At 40.8% G+C, this 17,693-nt stretch overlaps 1 protein-coding gene and 1 long non-coding RNA gene across 3 annotated transcripts in view; one reads left to right on the forward strand and one right to left on the reverse strand.

Moving 5' to 3' along the window:
- camk2a (calcium/calmodulin-dependent protein kinase II alpha) overlaps window positions 1-17,693 on the reverse strand; it is a 410,473-nt gene that overhangs the window by 40,999 nt on the left and 351,781 nt on the right. For both annotated transcript variants that reach the window (XM_039774535.1, XM_039774534.1), the window contains exon 13: window positions 591-631. In XM_039774535.1, coding sequence (XP_039630469.1) covers window positions 591-631 — 41 coding nt within the window. The remainder of the gene's footprint in view (window positions 1-590; window positions 632-17,693) is intronic.
- On the forward strand, window positions 5,490-5,790 carry LOC120542232. The gene is made up of 2 exons (XR_005636171.1): window positions 5,490-5,556; window positions 5,706-5,790. It is a non-coding gene; the product is annotated as an uncharacterized LOC120542232 (long non-coding RNA).

The following is a 17,693-nucleotide window of genomic DNA, read 5'->3' on the forward strand; positions in this document are numbered from 1 at the left end:
TCCCCACATGAGGTGTTAGGAGGTTAAGTGGTGGGAGAGTTAGAGACAGGGGAAGAATGACTTAGCTGTGGAGGGGAGCTTAACAAAGACATCGGGATACACCCTGCTCTTTACGAAGGATCTTTTAGGACCACAGAGATTCGGGAGCTCAGTTTTACATCTTATCTGAAGGAGGGCACCATTTGTACAGCATGGTGTCCCCATTGCTGCACTGGAGAACTGGCCTCCACATTCAGACCACAGGGTAAATGCCTCCTGCTGGCCTCACCAACACCTCTTTCCGCAGCAACCCAAGCTTTTCCTGGATGGTCTCCCACTCGAGTAGTGGCCAGGCTCATTAGCGTCAGGTGGATGAACGCTTCAAAACCACTACACCTGCCGTATCTGTGTTCTGGCCACCTTGGTTGACCCCCACATCCCAAAGGCTAAATGGCGACACTAAACTGGCCTTGTCTGGTTGAGTATGGAGATATATGCCCCTCTGATGGATTGCCATCCCATCCAGAGTGTGTTTCAGCTTACCAATGGTAAGACTCAGGCACATCAGAAAGATACAACATCAAGAAATAAATTGTTTTCCATCTTCCTACCTTAACACCATCATTCTTCTTGTTGGCCACGCTCTTACCCCCTGAAGAAGAGATAAGGAAAATGAGTGCAATGAGAAAAGGTATGAAAGCCCAAAAGAGGATGGCAAACGGCATTGTAAGGAAACCAAACATTAAATTGGCAGTCAGTTAGAAAAAAAAATGTATATATCTGTAAAATAATCAATGCATTAAAACTCCAGCAGAGACTCCAAAAATGTCTGGATAAAGTCTTGAGAGAGCAGCCCCTCTCGCTCACGCCATTCAAAACGTTCCTCCCGTCTTTGCTAAGACAGGAAACAGAAGTGAGGTGCAAAAGAGCCAAAAAAGGATTTTCTTGGATGGGAACTGAACTTCCTGGAGTCTTGAAGCAAAACAAAACCAATCACATGTCCAGGGCTTTGCCAAAAACGCCTTAACGTCAGTCACGTTCACTTTGCTCACTCCTGCTAATTGATGTGGAACCCTCTGCTTCTGTAACTTGGAGCTGAGCTGTGTGGACTGTACTTGTCTCGTTTTTTTTTTTTAACTGGTTGGAAGGTTGGGGGGGGGGTTGGAGGAGTGGGGGGTGTGGCACTTTAATTTTAGCCATACTTCATTTGGTCACATGTGCATTTATCCCGGCAGCAGATGTCCAGCTATCAACAACTCGGCAGGCAGGCAGGGCTTCGTCACAGAGCGAGTGCTTATCATGCCTTACTGCAGGACATCCCCTGGAGCCGAGCAACTCAAAGCACTGACGACAGCCCAGAGCAACTGATGTCCCTCTCATTGGTCTGTTTCTGGAGTTAAAAATAAAAGAGGACAAAAATACCATGGCTGAAAATCTTTTTTGTCTGCTTTGTTTGTTTGTACAAAGGGGGCCTGTCTAGAATGAGACATTATTTATTACTCACTATAGCATTAGAAAGGTCATCCTGCTAGCTTGGAAGAAAGTCTAGAAGTAGATGATCGGCAAAGCTTATGCAAATATTTTTGTATTTATTTTTAATTGACGGGGTTATATCATAAAATATTATATAAAATTGATGCAGTCATACGGAAAAGTAAGTACACCCCATGGAAACTGTTGACTTTTTCCAACAAATTTGAAACAGGTTGTCGCACACATGCGAGTATGAGACAGCTAAAGGGCCCATGTAATAGTAATTCCATGACAGACCAGGGGGAGGCGGGGGGTGCAATAACTATTTCTCTTTCGATTCCTTGCAGACCACTCTCGGGAAATCCCACCAGGTTCTGGCGTCACTGATGACATGGCTTCTGGGCCAGATGACATCACTTCCGGTTCCGACCTATAAAGCCAACATCTTAACTCAAAGACTTCAGTTGTGTTTTGGGCTCCGACTTGTGAACATATCACAATTATTTAAACCATTTTGCAGCCAGGATATATTATACGGGTGGCTGCCCCAAACCTTCATGACGGCTTTGTGTCTTTATTCATGCAAACAGTGCCTAATGGTGATACACTTAAACAAATAACACATAACACTGACATGGTGTATTCGTTCTCCTAATATAAATGAACAAAGGTGCAGATATGTCACATGGGAAGAGTAAGTCCACCCCTACAGTACATTAGAATCAGGAGTCCCAGGTGAGGTGTAAATGATTAGAACCTCCTTAGGGAGTTTGCAGGTTATCCCAGATATTGAGGGTCCAAGGTTCTCTTTACTACTGACGTTGTGTGTTGTCAACATGCCACAATCAAAGGAACTCTCCGAAAGAAAGTTTGTGAGGCCTATTTGTCTAGTAAGGGATTGAAAAAGATCACCACATTATTTGAAATCATTTATTGCACTGTTAGGAATATCACTTAAAAGTGGCATAGATTTCAAATGACGGCAAATTTATCCAGGGCTGACCGGCCCAGAGAATTCAGCCCAACAGCTGAGCATTTGATACTAAAAGAAGTCTTCAAGAACCCCAACCCTTCATCTACAGGTAAGACTTGAAACAGTTGGTGTCAAAGTGCAAGCAGGGCCATCTTAACAGCATTATACACAACCACTCACAGGAATTAAAATGTAAATGGCCGATAAAATTAAACATATAATTATTGTATTGGTACTTCCAACAGAATCAGTTGTATGCATTAAAAAACATGCTGTACAGCAAAGATTAATCAACACAAATGTTTGAACAATAGAACATGAGCCTTGAAAAACACCGCAATTTCAACATATAAATGTAACTCACTTTGTAAACCATACAGATGGAGATGGCACGGTATGAAATTACTATGAATTATTTATTATTAATCAAGTGTTCAACACAAACATCTGTGAAATTTCTTTGCAATGAATTGAATTGAAGTGACGTTAGCATATACGCTTTTACGTTATGTAGTACGTGAGATTCGTACACATACAGGTACGTGAGGTTGCAGAGGTGACCGTGATACTACATCAGAGGCGAATGCCAATGTCCACTTGTAACACAATAACAAATATTTATAGTTTAGTAAGGTATAGTATTTATTTATTGACAGCAAGTCACAACATACATAGATTAGCATGGGGCCGCTGGGCAACTGCCCAGCATGCCCATGTGTTAAGATGGTCCTAAGTGCAAGCATCTACAGATTGAGACTGCATAAATATGACCGGCACGTGAGGTGTGCCAGTAAAAAGACTCTTCTGTCCAAAAAGAACATTGCACCAAGATTATAGTTTGCTATTGGACATCTACGCAATGACCAGGCCTTCAAGAACAATGTGTTCTGGATAGATGAATCTAAGATAGAGTTTATTTCTGGTCAAAACAACAGTAGACATGTTTGTTGAACACCAAAGGCAGCATTTCAGGAGAAGAACCTCATACCATCTATGAAACATGGTGGTGGAAATGGTATTGTTTAGAGTTGCTTGGCGCCTGCAGTCATTGAGTCAGCTCTAAATTCTGCATCATATCAAAGTGTATTTGAGCAGAATGTGAGGCCATCTGTCCAGAGGTTGAAGTCAAACAGGAAATGGACCTTTCAGCATGGTAATGATCTGAAGTACACTAGGAAATCCATCAAGGAATGGTTCAAAAAGCAGAAATGGAGGGTTATGGACTGGCCTAGTCAAAGTCCAGATTTGAATCTCATTGAAATGTTATGTGTTGGGGGATTGAAATGGGTGGCGCATGCAAGAAAACTCACAAACACCTTGTAAAGGAGTGGAGGAGTGGTCCAAACTTTCACCAAGTTGACATCAGAGACTGGTGGGCAGTTATACAATCCCCCAAAAAGAAGCCATTTCTGCTAAGGAGGGCAATACCAGCTTCTGAACCCAAAGGTGGGCTTACTTTTTTCTCCAGAAGGTTCATCCATCCATATTTTTGTTGAATAACTGATTGACAAGGCAAATTTTCTTTGTATTTTCTATCAAGTACAGCACCTTTATCTGTAGCCACTGTTTGCATGAAGATCTACAGTTTGCATGTTCACATATATTGAGAAATATATTGAAAAAGGTCACAAATTTCCTTTTGTCACATGACTATTGTGTCCACGGTCTCATATCCATACACATATAAACTCACACAAATGCACACACTGACATCAATCTGAATGTGGTGTGGTGGACAACCTGGACTCAAGGGGAGAGATTGTGCATAGAGCATTATCTCCCCTGGATCGGTAGATGGCAGCCTCTCCTGGGTTGCTAGATTGCTACAGCACTGCAAATTTCCAAAGGGGCTCCATGGCAGTTGGAGTTTGGTAAAGCCCTGTTGGGTTCTGGGCTCTGCCACCAGGCGGTGCTGCAAGTGCTGCAGAACCTTACCTCACTGGGCTTCTGAATCAACTGGGACTTCTTCCAGACCGTGCTCATGGGAGACTGGGAGTGCTCCCAGGTGCAGCATAAAAGGAGCTAGCTACCACTGCTCCAGGATTCAGAGTTGGGAGGGAGAAGACAAAGCTTACTGGAGGAGGTATTAGAGAAGGAAAGAGAGAAAAAGTGACAGAGACGGAGAAAGAGAACTGTGTGTCTTTGTACTGCGAAATGTGTGCTATGCTGTGGGAAACGCTGTTTGGGAACGGTTTCTGTGACTGACTGGTGCCACGTTTAGGTGTCAGCTTTTGATTTGCACCGCATAATTACTGGGATGGTTCCAGCTTCCCCACAACCAAACAGTGTATTAAGAATTATGGATGGATGATTAGATAAATGACTGTCATTTATGGGCTCATCTATTTCCTGAGTTGTTTCATCATGTAGTGGGTGCGGCAACGCACTGTACCAGTGCATGCTCCCCAACTTGACTTGACTATTTTGAGCTGTTCCCTTTAATACTAGTTTGCCACCTAACATGAGCATGTATCTTCAGAAAACATGGCTCTAAGGATCACTGAGGTACATAAACTGAAAATTTGCAATCCTAAATGGATATTATAACCCTTGATCTGCACCTCTAAAGCTTTACAACTTTGTAAATGTTCTATGAAATAGTCTTATGCAGATGGGGTCATGGGGCACCCAGAGCTACTGGGCATATGGTGAGTAGAGCCCACTTAACAGGGTCAATGGGTGAGACAAGCATTGGAAATACATCTAATAATAATAATAGTAATAATAAATAATGGAACAACATTGTAGCAGTTAGTTAGTTAGCAAACAGCACATGGCACTGACACCACATCCACCCGCACGCACACTACTGGGACAATACAGAGCTCATCTATGAGATGTGGGATTAAATGGGAGTGCCTGGAGAAAAAAACAGATGGGCTAAGAACCTGCAAATTCCACACAGACAGTAACTGGAGCAGGTAATGAACTCGGTGCCTCAGGACTGTGAAGTATCAGCATTAACCACCATGTAGTCTGACAGGCTTCCAGCACAGATCATTTCCTTTGCCTGAAATAGTACACGTGTCAGCCATGGCACAGCTCATATTCAGCACACTGAGGGGCCGTGCGTAGAGACCACACTTTTAAAAGCTCAAGCGCTGAAGAGAAAATGATTCATCTAACCTGAGGTCAGAGCTCCTCAACGAGAGTTCACGCTTATAAATAAGGCAGTGGAACTCTTTAGTGGTAGGGGGAGGTAGGGAGGCAGCTGGGTGGTCCATTCTGTTTGCTTTATTTTGGCTTGAAATTCTTTTGTTATCTACTTTTTGTTTTGCAGATATGGAAGTTGTATTATTTACAATTTGTGAACATCTCTCTATTATAAAAAAAAAAAAAAAACTTGCAACGAGACAAGACTTTTTCCTGGGGACGAAACGTGATCTTTTGAAGAGAGACAGAGACACTTTCACATCCCGCAAGACGGTCAAGTTACGTCATACTTACAACCTTCAGACGTAAGTCCTGTGATACGTATGCAGAGCATAGTCTCAACAAAGTCTCAACTGGATTGAACTCTGAACTCTGACTCGGCCACTCTAGGACTTTATGACTCTATCTGGCTTTCCTCCAGCACCTCCCTTATTTTGCTGCCCTCATTGCACCCTCACAAGTCTGCCAGGGCCTGCTGCAGAGAAGCCTCCACATGTCCTGATGTTGCCACAATTAAGCTTCATGGTGGTGGGTGGTGAGTTTCTGATAATGTGCAGTGTTCAAACCAAGGTTATTATAGTTAATGAAAACTAAAATCAAAACTGAAACTATTATTAAAAAAAATGTTCATAAACTGAAATAAAATAATTAACAAAACCGAAATGAGAAACAAATAAAACTAAACGAAACTATTAAAGCAGCTGGAAAGACTAACTGAAACGAAATAATAATTTACTCAAATGTTTTTAGTTTAACCCTTGTAAGTTGTAACACAAACAGAAAGTCATCCACGACGAGCCGCCCGCACATATTCATCCAGTGAACGGTGGCTAGTGACGGAGGGCGGTTGTTCACACAGCATTTGCGGTGACGGAGCAAGCTGAATGCGGGTGCGTAAAGCGTGAGAAATAGAAGGCGATTTGCGTGCCGCCTTTCTTTGTGCTTGTTGTATATCAATATGTAATTCAAACGGCTGAAATCAGAATGTGCTGGTCAACAAAACGTTTACCATATGGACAGAAAAATCACGAGTGAGTAAAGTTTCAGTTTATTTCTCTGGTGACTGCTTTTCGTTGACAGCAATTTACTTGCCACTTCTCACAGGAGAAATCATTTTTACTTTCTCATATACGAAGTACTGAGAAAATATAGTAATCATGAAAAAATTCCACCTCGATATTTTGATGAATCTTGACGTTATACACTAACCAGAGTCCATCAATACTGTTTTTGGAAATGTGTGTGTAAACACGATATCTCAAAAACGCAACTAGATAGATGGATTAAATTCGGCATGTGGTTGTTACACCACAATTACAGATCTGTATTAACTTTTGAGCCAAATTCATCACCCGGAAGTGGTACTTTACCTGAACACATACTCGATTTTTTTTTTATTTATACAGCTGCAGAGTCCAATTTATTCAACTTTACTTTTATAATAATTGTTCAATATATTATTCATTTGATTTGTTGTTGATCGTTCCTCAATGTACATAATATAAAAATATAATCATTGTCTTGCGGTTTATTCCTCAAATATCCATCCCCATATCTGAGTATACTGTACAAGAAAGTCAAGACAACTCCCGGTTTTTGAAAATAAAACGGCATTGATCGAGAGACTGACTGGGTCATCATACATGATCAGCATATTGTTGCTGACCAATCACTTTTGCTTTAAAAACATCATTTAACAAAGAAGCGATACAAACAAAGGTAGAGAGTCTGACAAGTGATGAAAAACTAAACATACTAATGGGTTTTTATATTTATTCTATATTTATTAATTTATCTTTTTTAGTTTATATTCACAACTCAAAATACCTGATCTTGTAAAAATAATCCATTAGCAGAATTATATTTTAAAATATGTCTCCCTTTTTTCAATGTTTTTCTCACTCTCTCTCTCTTAAAATAGATAGTTGAAATATCTTATTCTCTTTGTTCTTATCATCAGCCATATCATACATATCGCATACCAGGGATTTTTCCTGCCTTACATCCAAAGCTGCTGCATTAGGCTGCAGGTTTCTTGCATTGCTACTCTGGATAAACAGGTTTAGATAATGTATATATTGTTCTTAATCTCAGACACTGTCTCAGTTGTTTTGTGCCTGTCCATACACCTATTACCTGCTCTTACCCTGCTCATTATGGGTTTACTGTCCTTTATGTTGGACTATTCAAGACTCACCACCACTAACCTTGACACTACATGCTTGTTGTTCTTTGTTTCCCTCAATACAGCCAGGTGGGGTCTGCACACCGATTCAAGTCTAAGAGCCCTGTTCTTCCTAAGCCCCTGTGATTTTCATGAGAAAATATTTTAAAAATTATAAAATTGTGTAAAATTGTTCATATTCAGTGTCTAGTTTTGATTATGCTTGTTTTTATCAGACAAAACTAAAACCAGATAGTAAACCAGGCAGTGTAGTAAGCTTTCACTAGCATTAAACTCATATCCAAATCTGTTAAGAGTACAGTTCTGTCTGATTGTGACACAAAACTAACTCTGTAGGCGCTCCATTCCATAATTACTAAAACTAAAACTGAAACTAATATATATAAAAATAAGATAGAAATGTCTTTGTGAAATAAAAACTAAACTTAAACTAAAAATACACGATAAAGGAAAACTAACACTAAACTGAATTTCCAAGTAAGGTCAGAAAAAATATAGAAATAAAAACTAATATAAAAAAGGCACAACTATAATAATCTTGGTTCAAACATAGAGTTTAGTCTGCTAGTCAAAAAGCTCAATTTTGGTCCCATCAGACCACAGAACCCTGTTCCAGATGATTTCAGAGTCGCCCCTGTTCCTTCTGGGAAACTCTAGCTGAGGTGACATATTTGTTTTCAGTCTTTGTCACTCATCTTATCCCCTGTAGCTTGTATCACTTTTAGAGTTCTTACAGGTCTCTTAGCTTTCTGATTGGGCTTGTTTGCTTTCTGAAAAACAAATCTTCTCCCATGGCATAGGTTTCCTGCAGATTGTATCAGGTTTTCCTCCAATATTTCTCTTATTTTGCTGTACTTGTTTTACCCTCACAAGCCTGCTGCAGAGAAGCATCCACACACCCTGATCCTGCCACCACTAAGATTTATGGTGGTGATGGTGCATTTTTGATAATGTGCAGTGTTCAAACATGGAGTTTAATCTGCTAGCCATAAAGCTCAAGTTTGGTTCCACCAGACCATAGAATCTTCTTCCAGCTGACTTTAGAGTTTCCCATGTTCCTTCTGGCAGACTTTTGCCGTGGTGACATGTTTTTCTCTCAGATGAAGGTAGTAGTTTTTACCTCTAATCGTAACCGGTGTAGCTTGTAACTCCTTTAGTGTTCCCACAGGTCTCTTGAAGACCTCCTTCACTCACCTTCTTTTTCCACAATCACTTACTTTTTGCGGAAAGTCTTCTTTAGGCAGATTTCTTCTTCTTCTTCTTGATATTTTGGCTGTTCCCAATAGGGGTTGCCACAGCCGATCATCTTTTTCCATATCTTCCTGTCCTCAACATCTTGCTCAGTCACACCCATCACCTGCATGTCCTTTCTCACCAAATCCATAAACCTTCTCTTAGGCCTTCCTCTTGTCCCTGTTGCCTGGCAGCTCTATCCTTAGCATTCTTCTCCCAATACACCCAGCATCTCTCCTCTGCAAATGTCCAAACCAACAGTTTGTTCTATACTATTCCATTACTAAATGATCAATCTAACTGGACTCCAATGGATATTCAGTGACTTGGGTATTTTCTTGTCTCCATCTCTTAACTTGTGCTTTTCATGCAGTAGCTTGTTGTGTTCTTTTGTCTTCATCGTGTAGATTCAGCCAACATACTGATTCACCACAAGTTGTCCCTTTCACATCCAGGTGCTTTTAGACTACAATCAGTCAAACCCCCATTGAATCTCCATTGAAATAATTGCATGACTTCTCAAGCAACTGAGCTTCACCCAAGGAGGATTTAGGCTAAACACTTACAGTGCATCCAGAAAGTATTCACAGTGCATCACTTTTTCCACATTTTGTTATGTTACAGCCTTATTCCAAAATGGATTAAATTCATTTTTTTCCTCAGAATTCTACACACAACATCCCATAATGACAACATGAAAAAAGTTTACTTGAGGTTTTTGCAAATTTATTAAAAATAAAAAAAACTGAGAAATCCCCTGTACATAAGTATTCACAGCCTTTGCTCAATACTTTGTCGATGCACCTTTGGCAGCAATTCCAGCCTCAAGTCTTTTTGAATATGATGCCACAACCTTGGCACACCTATCCTTGGCCAGTTTTGCCGATTCCTCTTTGCAGCACCTCTCAAGCTCCATCTGGTTGATTGGGAAGTGTCGGTGCACAGCCATTTTAAGATCTCTCCAGAGATGTTCAATCGGATTCAAGTCTGGGCCACTCAAGGACATTCACAGAGTTGTCCTGAAGCCACACCTTTGCTATCTTGGCTGTGTGCTTAGTGTCGTTGTCCTGCTGAAAGATGAACCGTCGCCCCAGTCTGAGGTCAAGAGCGCTCTGGAGCAGGTTTTCATCCAGGATGTCTCTGTACATTGCTGCAGTTATCTTTCTTTTATTCTGACTAGTCTCCCAGTTCCTGCCACTGAAAAACATCCCCACAGCATGATGCTGCCACCACCATGCTTCACTGTAGGGATGGTATTGGCCTGGTGATGAGCGGTGCCTGGTTTCCTCCAAACGTGACGCCTGGCATTCACACCAAACAGTTCAATCTTTATCTCATCAGACCAGAGAATTTTGTTTCTCATGGTCTGAGAGTCCTTCAGGTGCCTTTTGGCAAACTCCAGGCTGGCTGCCATGTGCCTTTTACTAAGGAGTGGCTTCCGTCTGGCAACTCTACCTTACAGGCCTGATTGGTGGATTGCTGCAGAGATGGTTGTCCTTCTGGAAGGTTCTCCTCTCTCCACAGAGGACCTCTGGAGCTCTGACAGAGTGACCTTCGGGTTCTTGGTCACCTCCCTGACTAAGGCCCTTCTCCCCCGATCACTCAGTTTAGATGGCCGGCAAGCTCTAGGAAGAGTCCTGGTGGTTTCGAACTTCTTCCACTTACAGATGATGGAGGCCACTGTGCTCATTGGGACATTCAAAGCAGCAGATATTTTTCTGTTACCTTCCCCAGATTTGTGCCTCGAGACAATCCTGTCACGGAGGTCTACAGACAATTCCTTTGACTTCATGCTTGGTTTGTGCTCTGACGTTAACTGTCAACTGTGGGACCTTATATAGACAGGTGTGTGCCTTTCCAAATCATGTCACATCAACTGAATTTACCACAGGTGGACTCCAATGAAGCTGCAGAAACATCTCAAGGATGATCAGGGGAAACAGGATGCACCTGAGCTCAATTTGGAGCTTCATGGCAAAGGCTGGTAATAATTATGTAAATGTGCTTTTTCGATTTTTTTATTTTTAATAAATTTGCAAAAATCTCAAGTAAACTTTTTTCAAGTTGTCATTATGGTGTGTTGTGTGTAGAATTCTGAGGAAAAAAAAAATAATTTAATCCATTTTGGAATAAGGCTGTAACGTAACAAAATGTGGAAAAAGTGATGTGCTGTGAATACTTTCCGGATGCACTGTATGTAAACAGTTACATGTGTCTTATATTTGTAATTTATTTTGACCAATTTGCAGAAATTAATTTTCACTTTGACATTAAACAGTCTTTTTTTATTATCAGGAAAAGAAAAAAAAATCAAAAACAAATTAAACCCACCGTGATTTAATGTTGTTTAACAGGAAAATGTGAAAATTTCCAAGGGGGGGAGAATACTTTTTATAGGTGCTGCAGACCAAATGGTTTTGAATTTCCAAAGTGAAACATTAAAGTGTGCAGGGGAATGTGAGCCGAAGCCAAAACTGAAGGCACTTAGATGGAGGTGGTTTATCACCTCTTAGAGTTACACTAAACATTCACTGTGTACTCTCTGACTTGACCAATGTCATTGCTTTTTTATATATATATATATATATATATATATATATATATATATAGTATTTATATAACAAGCTAGGAGAGCAGCTTGACTTCTCCAAACGCCTTCATACTGATTCTCATGGCCTAGAACATTAGGTTGCCAAGTGACAGAAACAGACAGAGAGAGGAAGAAAGCGATAGAAAGATGTGTGAAGCCAGTAGAGACAGATTTGCAAAGCCTCACAATTAAACACAGAATAATCCAACAGGAAATTAACCATTCATTATGCATTTCTTCCAAATGGAGTGTAATGACAACTCTCAGTTGCTGATTTCCGCTGCCCTTTGAGTGACATGAGGTGGTAACAGATTACAGAATGGACTGGATAAGTCGCATGCTTCTACTGCAAGTTGATCTCGAGTTATCCTAATGCCAAGGCTACAGCCTGCCGGGAGCTATAAAAGACAATGACATTCAGAAGAATAGGCCAAGTGCTGTTGATTCCTGCCAGACAACAGCCATGCTGCCAGTTACAATCTGACCTTAAATCAGAAGGGTGGGAGTTGATTTGGGGAGGAGGGATGGTTAATAATTCTGATACCGTAGCTTATAACATAAGTATTAATACATTTATTTATGACACAAAGGCACACTTAACCTAGTGTTTCATAGCTTCTGATACCCACTTGCTGTTTATGTTGAATTTGTATATTCTTCTGGGTCTCCAGTTTTCTGCTGATATCGCAGAGAAGTTGTCTATCTATCTATCTATCTATCTATCTATCTATCTATCTATCTATCTATCTATCTATCTATCTATCCTTTTCTGTAGAGCCCTTCATTTCTATATATCTGTCTATTGTCATGAGCGTGAACATGGGCGACAGGGGGTACTGCAGGGGTTTAAAATCCTGTCTTCATGGGACTTACACCTGATTCATAAGTGTTTCCAATAGACCATGTCCTTTCACCTAAGTTACTCACAGGTCTAAGATAAAAGGATACACTCTGCCTCACCCCAGGAAGTCAGAGTTGGGAGGCAGTAGGCGACTCTCATCACCACCCTCATCAGAGGGTAAAAGGAGCAAAGAATCGCACAAAAATGTTGCTGTACGCCCGTTTCCACTCACACTTCAAGATGTATAAAAACTACATTTTGCGTAAAGCTGCACACATTTTCACAGCAGCTTCAGATCGTATGTACGCACGTTTCTGTTCAGTTTTGCAAACAGGTGGCGCCCAGAGTCAAAGCAGTGGGACTATTTCTGTGTGATGTTCCTTTATTTTTTAGATTTGCATTCATGACATGGAATTTAGCAAATACACCTACAGTGGTTGCATATTATTTACAAATTTAAGGCACTTGATTGCAATAATTCTGTAACAATATAATGGTGCACAGAATTGCCAAACTATTCCAAATACCATGGCTGCTTTAGCGTTGTTGGAAGATATAGCAAATGGCAGAATTAGAAGAGAGCGCATATTTATAGATGATGATGACTGGCTTCTAAGTCAATTTCAATTTCCAAGAGCTATCCTCTTAGAGCTGCCGGTTTTACAAAGGCAGACTTTGAGGAATTGTACTGTACTTGCTCTTTTGCAAGTTCTGTCAACCCTCGGGTTTTTAGCCACAGGAACTTTTCAACATGAACTTGCTGACTTGCTGATCACAAACATCTTTGAGTCATGCCATGCCAGCTGTATAGGATGGTGTTACCTGCGTGTCATTCAGATATGTAAGATTTCCTTGCACTGTGGTTGAACTGGGAAACACCCAAGAGCAATTTGCACAAATGCCCGGTTTTCCAAATTTAATCGGAGTGGTTAACTGCATGCTCATTGCTATTGCATTGGTGCTGGACAAGTTATATTAGCCAGGGATGAATAACCAAAAGACTGAGCTGACATTACATCATCTGTAGTAGGAGAGTCTATAAATACGCCAGCTCTGCACAGCTGCAGGTACTTTTTCCAACTAGTGCAGCAAAAGGCAAGCAGTCCTTCTAAGGATAGCGAGTCACCTCAAAGAGCCATGTAAAGAGCAAAGAAGCCTTTCGAGAATGAATCTGGTTATGTAAATAGAAAGCATTTCCACTCAATTAATTTGCTGCTCTGTACTCCACAGAAGGTGTGTCACATTGTGCATGCATTGGCTCACCTGTAACTGAAGATATGTACTATGATGAACCTGATCCTGACCCACCAAATGATCAGCCAGACTGGACAGCATTACAACTTTTGAATGTAATTTGCAGAATGTAAATGCAGGTAATCAGATGCAGCATTTATTTTTAACCAATTCATTTAAATTGTATTCAATATCACATAGTACAGCCCTTATATTCCTAAGTTCATTGGCCACATCTCTTACAGCATCAACTGTTGTCCGAGGCAGAGGTGTATGAGCAGCCAGAGCTCAAAGATGTGCATAGTTGCTGAAAGAAGGGGCCTTACCTGCCTCGAAAGCTTACATATTGTAATCTGTTCAGTTACCAATAAAAGGTTTCATTTTGCTTCATTTCTCATTGCATCCATAATGGCTAACACTGTACAACACCCTACTGCTACATCCCTTGACTTGGAATCAGCTGCCCATGAAAGCAGTTTCACCCACGTGATGTTGTAAAATGGCATTAAAATACTCATTTTATGTGCACTACTAATACATGGAATTACATTCTGTCATTGGTGTTATTTTTGAAAATGACTCACTGTTACAGAAATATGTAATAAACAAACTTGTGATAACAAACTCTTTGATGACGTGACCAGAAAAAATGTCAAAATGCTCCAACTTTCAAACCAGCTAACCAAGCGTCTGAATGCACTTGAATGTTAAGACATGCATACATTTTCTTACTTGTTTTGCATGCAGTCATTTTAGCATGTGATGTAGGTGGTTCTCAAATTTAGTCCTAGGGGACCATTGAGGATGCAGCTTTTTATTCCAACTAGTGTATCAATCCATGAGTCATTCTAACTTCTCATTTCTTAGTTTACCTGGCCTGTATCCCGGAGGCAGTTTCCCTAACGGTGCCAAGTCTCTGTTGACTAAGCATGGGGCCTTATAATAGAATAACACAGAATCATTTCGACCTTGTATCGAGTGCTACCACGATAGTCATCACACAAGCTTGGACTCTGTGGAAACTTAACCTCCTTGGCGCTGACTTCAAGTGTCCATCGGGCTTGGAATTCTATGTATAAATGGTTAACCCTGAGCACCTCTTGGGCTAAGAATTCTATGTACAAACAATTAAAACCAAGTGTTTCCTGAGCTTGGAATTCTATGTACAAATGTTTAACCCCGAGCGTTTCTCGGGCTTCTATTCTATTCTATTTACAAACAGTTAACCCCAAGCATCTTTTGGGCTTGGAATTCTATGTATGAACGGTTAACCCGATCATCTTTTGAGTTAAGCTGTATTATCAGAGGGCGGCACGGTGGCGTGGTGAGTAGCACTGCAGCCTCGCAGTTAGGAGACCCGGGTTCGCTTCCCGGGTCCTCCCTGCGTGGAGCTTGCATGTTCTCCCCGTGTATGTGTGGGTTTCCTCCCACAGTCCAAAGACATGCAGGTTAGGTGGATTGGCGATTCTAAATTGACCTTTGTGTGTGTCCTGCGTTGGGTTGGCACCCTGCCCGGGATTGGTTCCTGCCCTGTGTTGGCTGGGATTGGCTCCAGCAGACCCCTGTGACCCTTTAGTTAGGATTCAGCGGGTTGGAAAATGGATGGATGGATGGATGTATTATCAGACTGCTGTCACTGTCCTGCTCCACTGACAGACTGAGGAGACCCCACACTATGCGACTCTTCAATTCCACCCGGGGGGGTAAACGTTAACATTATATAAAGTTATTGTCTATTTTTACCTGTATTTTTATTACTCTTTAATTTAATATTTTTTTTTTTGTACCAGTATGCTGCTGCTGGATTATGTGAATTTCCCCTTGGGGATTAATAAAGTATCTATCTATCTATCTATCTATCTATCTATCTATCTATCTATCTATCTATCTATCTATCTATCTATCTATCTATCTATCTATCTATCTATCTATCTATCTATCTATCTATCTATCTATCTATCTATCTATCTATCTATCTATCTATCTATCTATCTATCTATCTACAGTTAATCCAGAATACTGATCAGGACAGTATTCTGTTGTGTGAATTCATGAATATTTCTATGGGTTTTGCCACTCTAAGGTAACTGGTGGGGAGAAGCCTTTAACTAAAATACATAATGGTGTGAAAACAATAAAAATGTAAAGCCAGTTTTAGAACAAACTGAAACTGAAACATCAGCTGAACCAAGTTCTGTGATATGCCTGGTGAATGTGGACACGTGAAGTGTCAGCCTGGCAAAAAATGTAAAATAATTGTGATCAAGTGGAAGGACAAGAAAGACGTTAGCCCCCTAAGCATGGTTCACAATGCTGCAACTGTCAATGTTCGTGTCAGGGGAAATCTGAACGTCACAAAGCCTGTGTTGTGATAGCCTACAATAACACAACGGGTGATACATCGTGCAGATCAGGCACTGACATTCTACCCACTCGTGCACAAGAAGAAATATTATAAAAAAAATTGCAAAAAGAAATCCACTTCTATTGACCAGACTGTGATGCCGGACTGCATGTCGGTGCCTGTTTTTCAAACATATCACACAAAGGACATGTACAAAATCTGCATCAGTCCAGTGCTGGCCACATGACACGCCTTTCCTGCTGTATTACTGTTGACATTTTGGTATTAACATGTTTCTCTTACGCATAACAACAATTTCTTTGTTGAAAAAAAAAAGTGTTTTGGCTTGTTTTACTGGCGGTACACATAACACTAAGGGCTTGTTTATACTTCACGCTCAGAATGCGTACGTGCCCACATCATGGCCGCCACTCGTTCTCAGAGTTCATTTGATGCGTCCTCTGAGCAGGTCCTCAGAAATTAACGCGACGTGTGTGCGAGTTGCAGTACCAGCAAAAAGTCAGGGGGAAAAGTGTGCTAAAAGTTGGAATGTGACGTCAGAGTCTCTGTTTACTATCTACATCTGACAGAAAGCCGCTATGCGGATCCTACGAGATCGGTGTGTGTGCTTCGATGTTTGATGAATGGTTCAATGTGGTGAAGCAAAATGCCGACATACAGATGCATTCGTGGTGCTTTTATATTCAAGCATCGCATATTCCTGACCGTAATGACACGATACATTTTAAAAGTCTCACATACCATGTTTTGCGCCATCTTTTCTTTTTTTGCAACTTCAAAACAACAACATAATGTACAGTGCTGTATTTGAGCCACTGAGAAAAAAAAAATGAAGGACATGGTGAAAATGTGTATTTTGTAATTAAAGTGGAAATTTCAGCTTTAATCTCGAAATGCCCACTGTAACCTCGTAGTTAACTTTATCATTAAAGCGACCATTGTAAACGTCATCCCAGTTTTTAATCTCTAAGGCAAGCAGCAATAGATCTGTACACAGAACACATTAAATGTATGATATTCCAACTCTCTGCACATTTAGAATCTTTAGATTTACAGTTATCCCTCGCTATATCACGCTTTGACTTTCGCGGCTTCACTCTATCGCGGATTTTAAATGTAAGCATATCTAAATATATATCACGGATTTTTCGCTGGTTTGCGGATTTCTGGGGACAATGGGTCGTTTAATTTATGGTACACGCTTCCTCAGTTTGTTTGCCCAGTTGATTTCATACAAGGGACGCTATTGGCGGATGGCTTAGAAGCTACCCAATCAGAGCATGTATTGCATATTAACTAAAACTCCTCAATGCTATAAGATATGCGTCCCGTGCAGTGCTTGATTGTTTGCTTTTCTCTGTCTCTCTCACTCTCTTTGACATTCTCTACGCCTGACAGAGGTTGTGAGCAGAGGGGCTGTTTGCACAGAGGCTGTTTGCCTAGAAGATACGTACGCTCCTCTACCAAATGCCGCATTATCGGCATACTTAAAAGCATGTATTGATTTTTTGATTGTTTGCTTTTATCTCGCTCTCTCTCTCTGACATTCTCTGCTCCTGGCGGCGCTCCTTTGAAGAAAAGATATGTTTGCATTCTTTTAATTGTGAGAAAGAACTGTCATCTCTGTCTTGTCATGGAGCACAGTTTAAACTTTTGACTAAAGGGTGT

This window comes from Polypterus senegalus, chromosome 13 (assembly GCF_016835505.1).
Source record: "Polypterus senegalus isolate Bchr_013 chromosome 13, ASM1683550v1, whole genome shotgun sequence".
NCBI lineage: Eukaryota > Metazoa > Chordata > Cladistia > Polypteriformes > Polypteridae > Polypterus > Polypterus senegalus.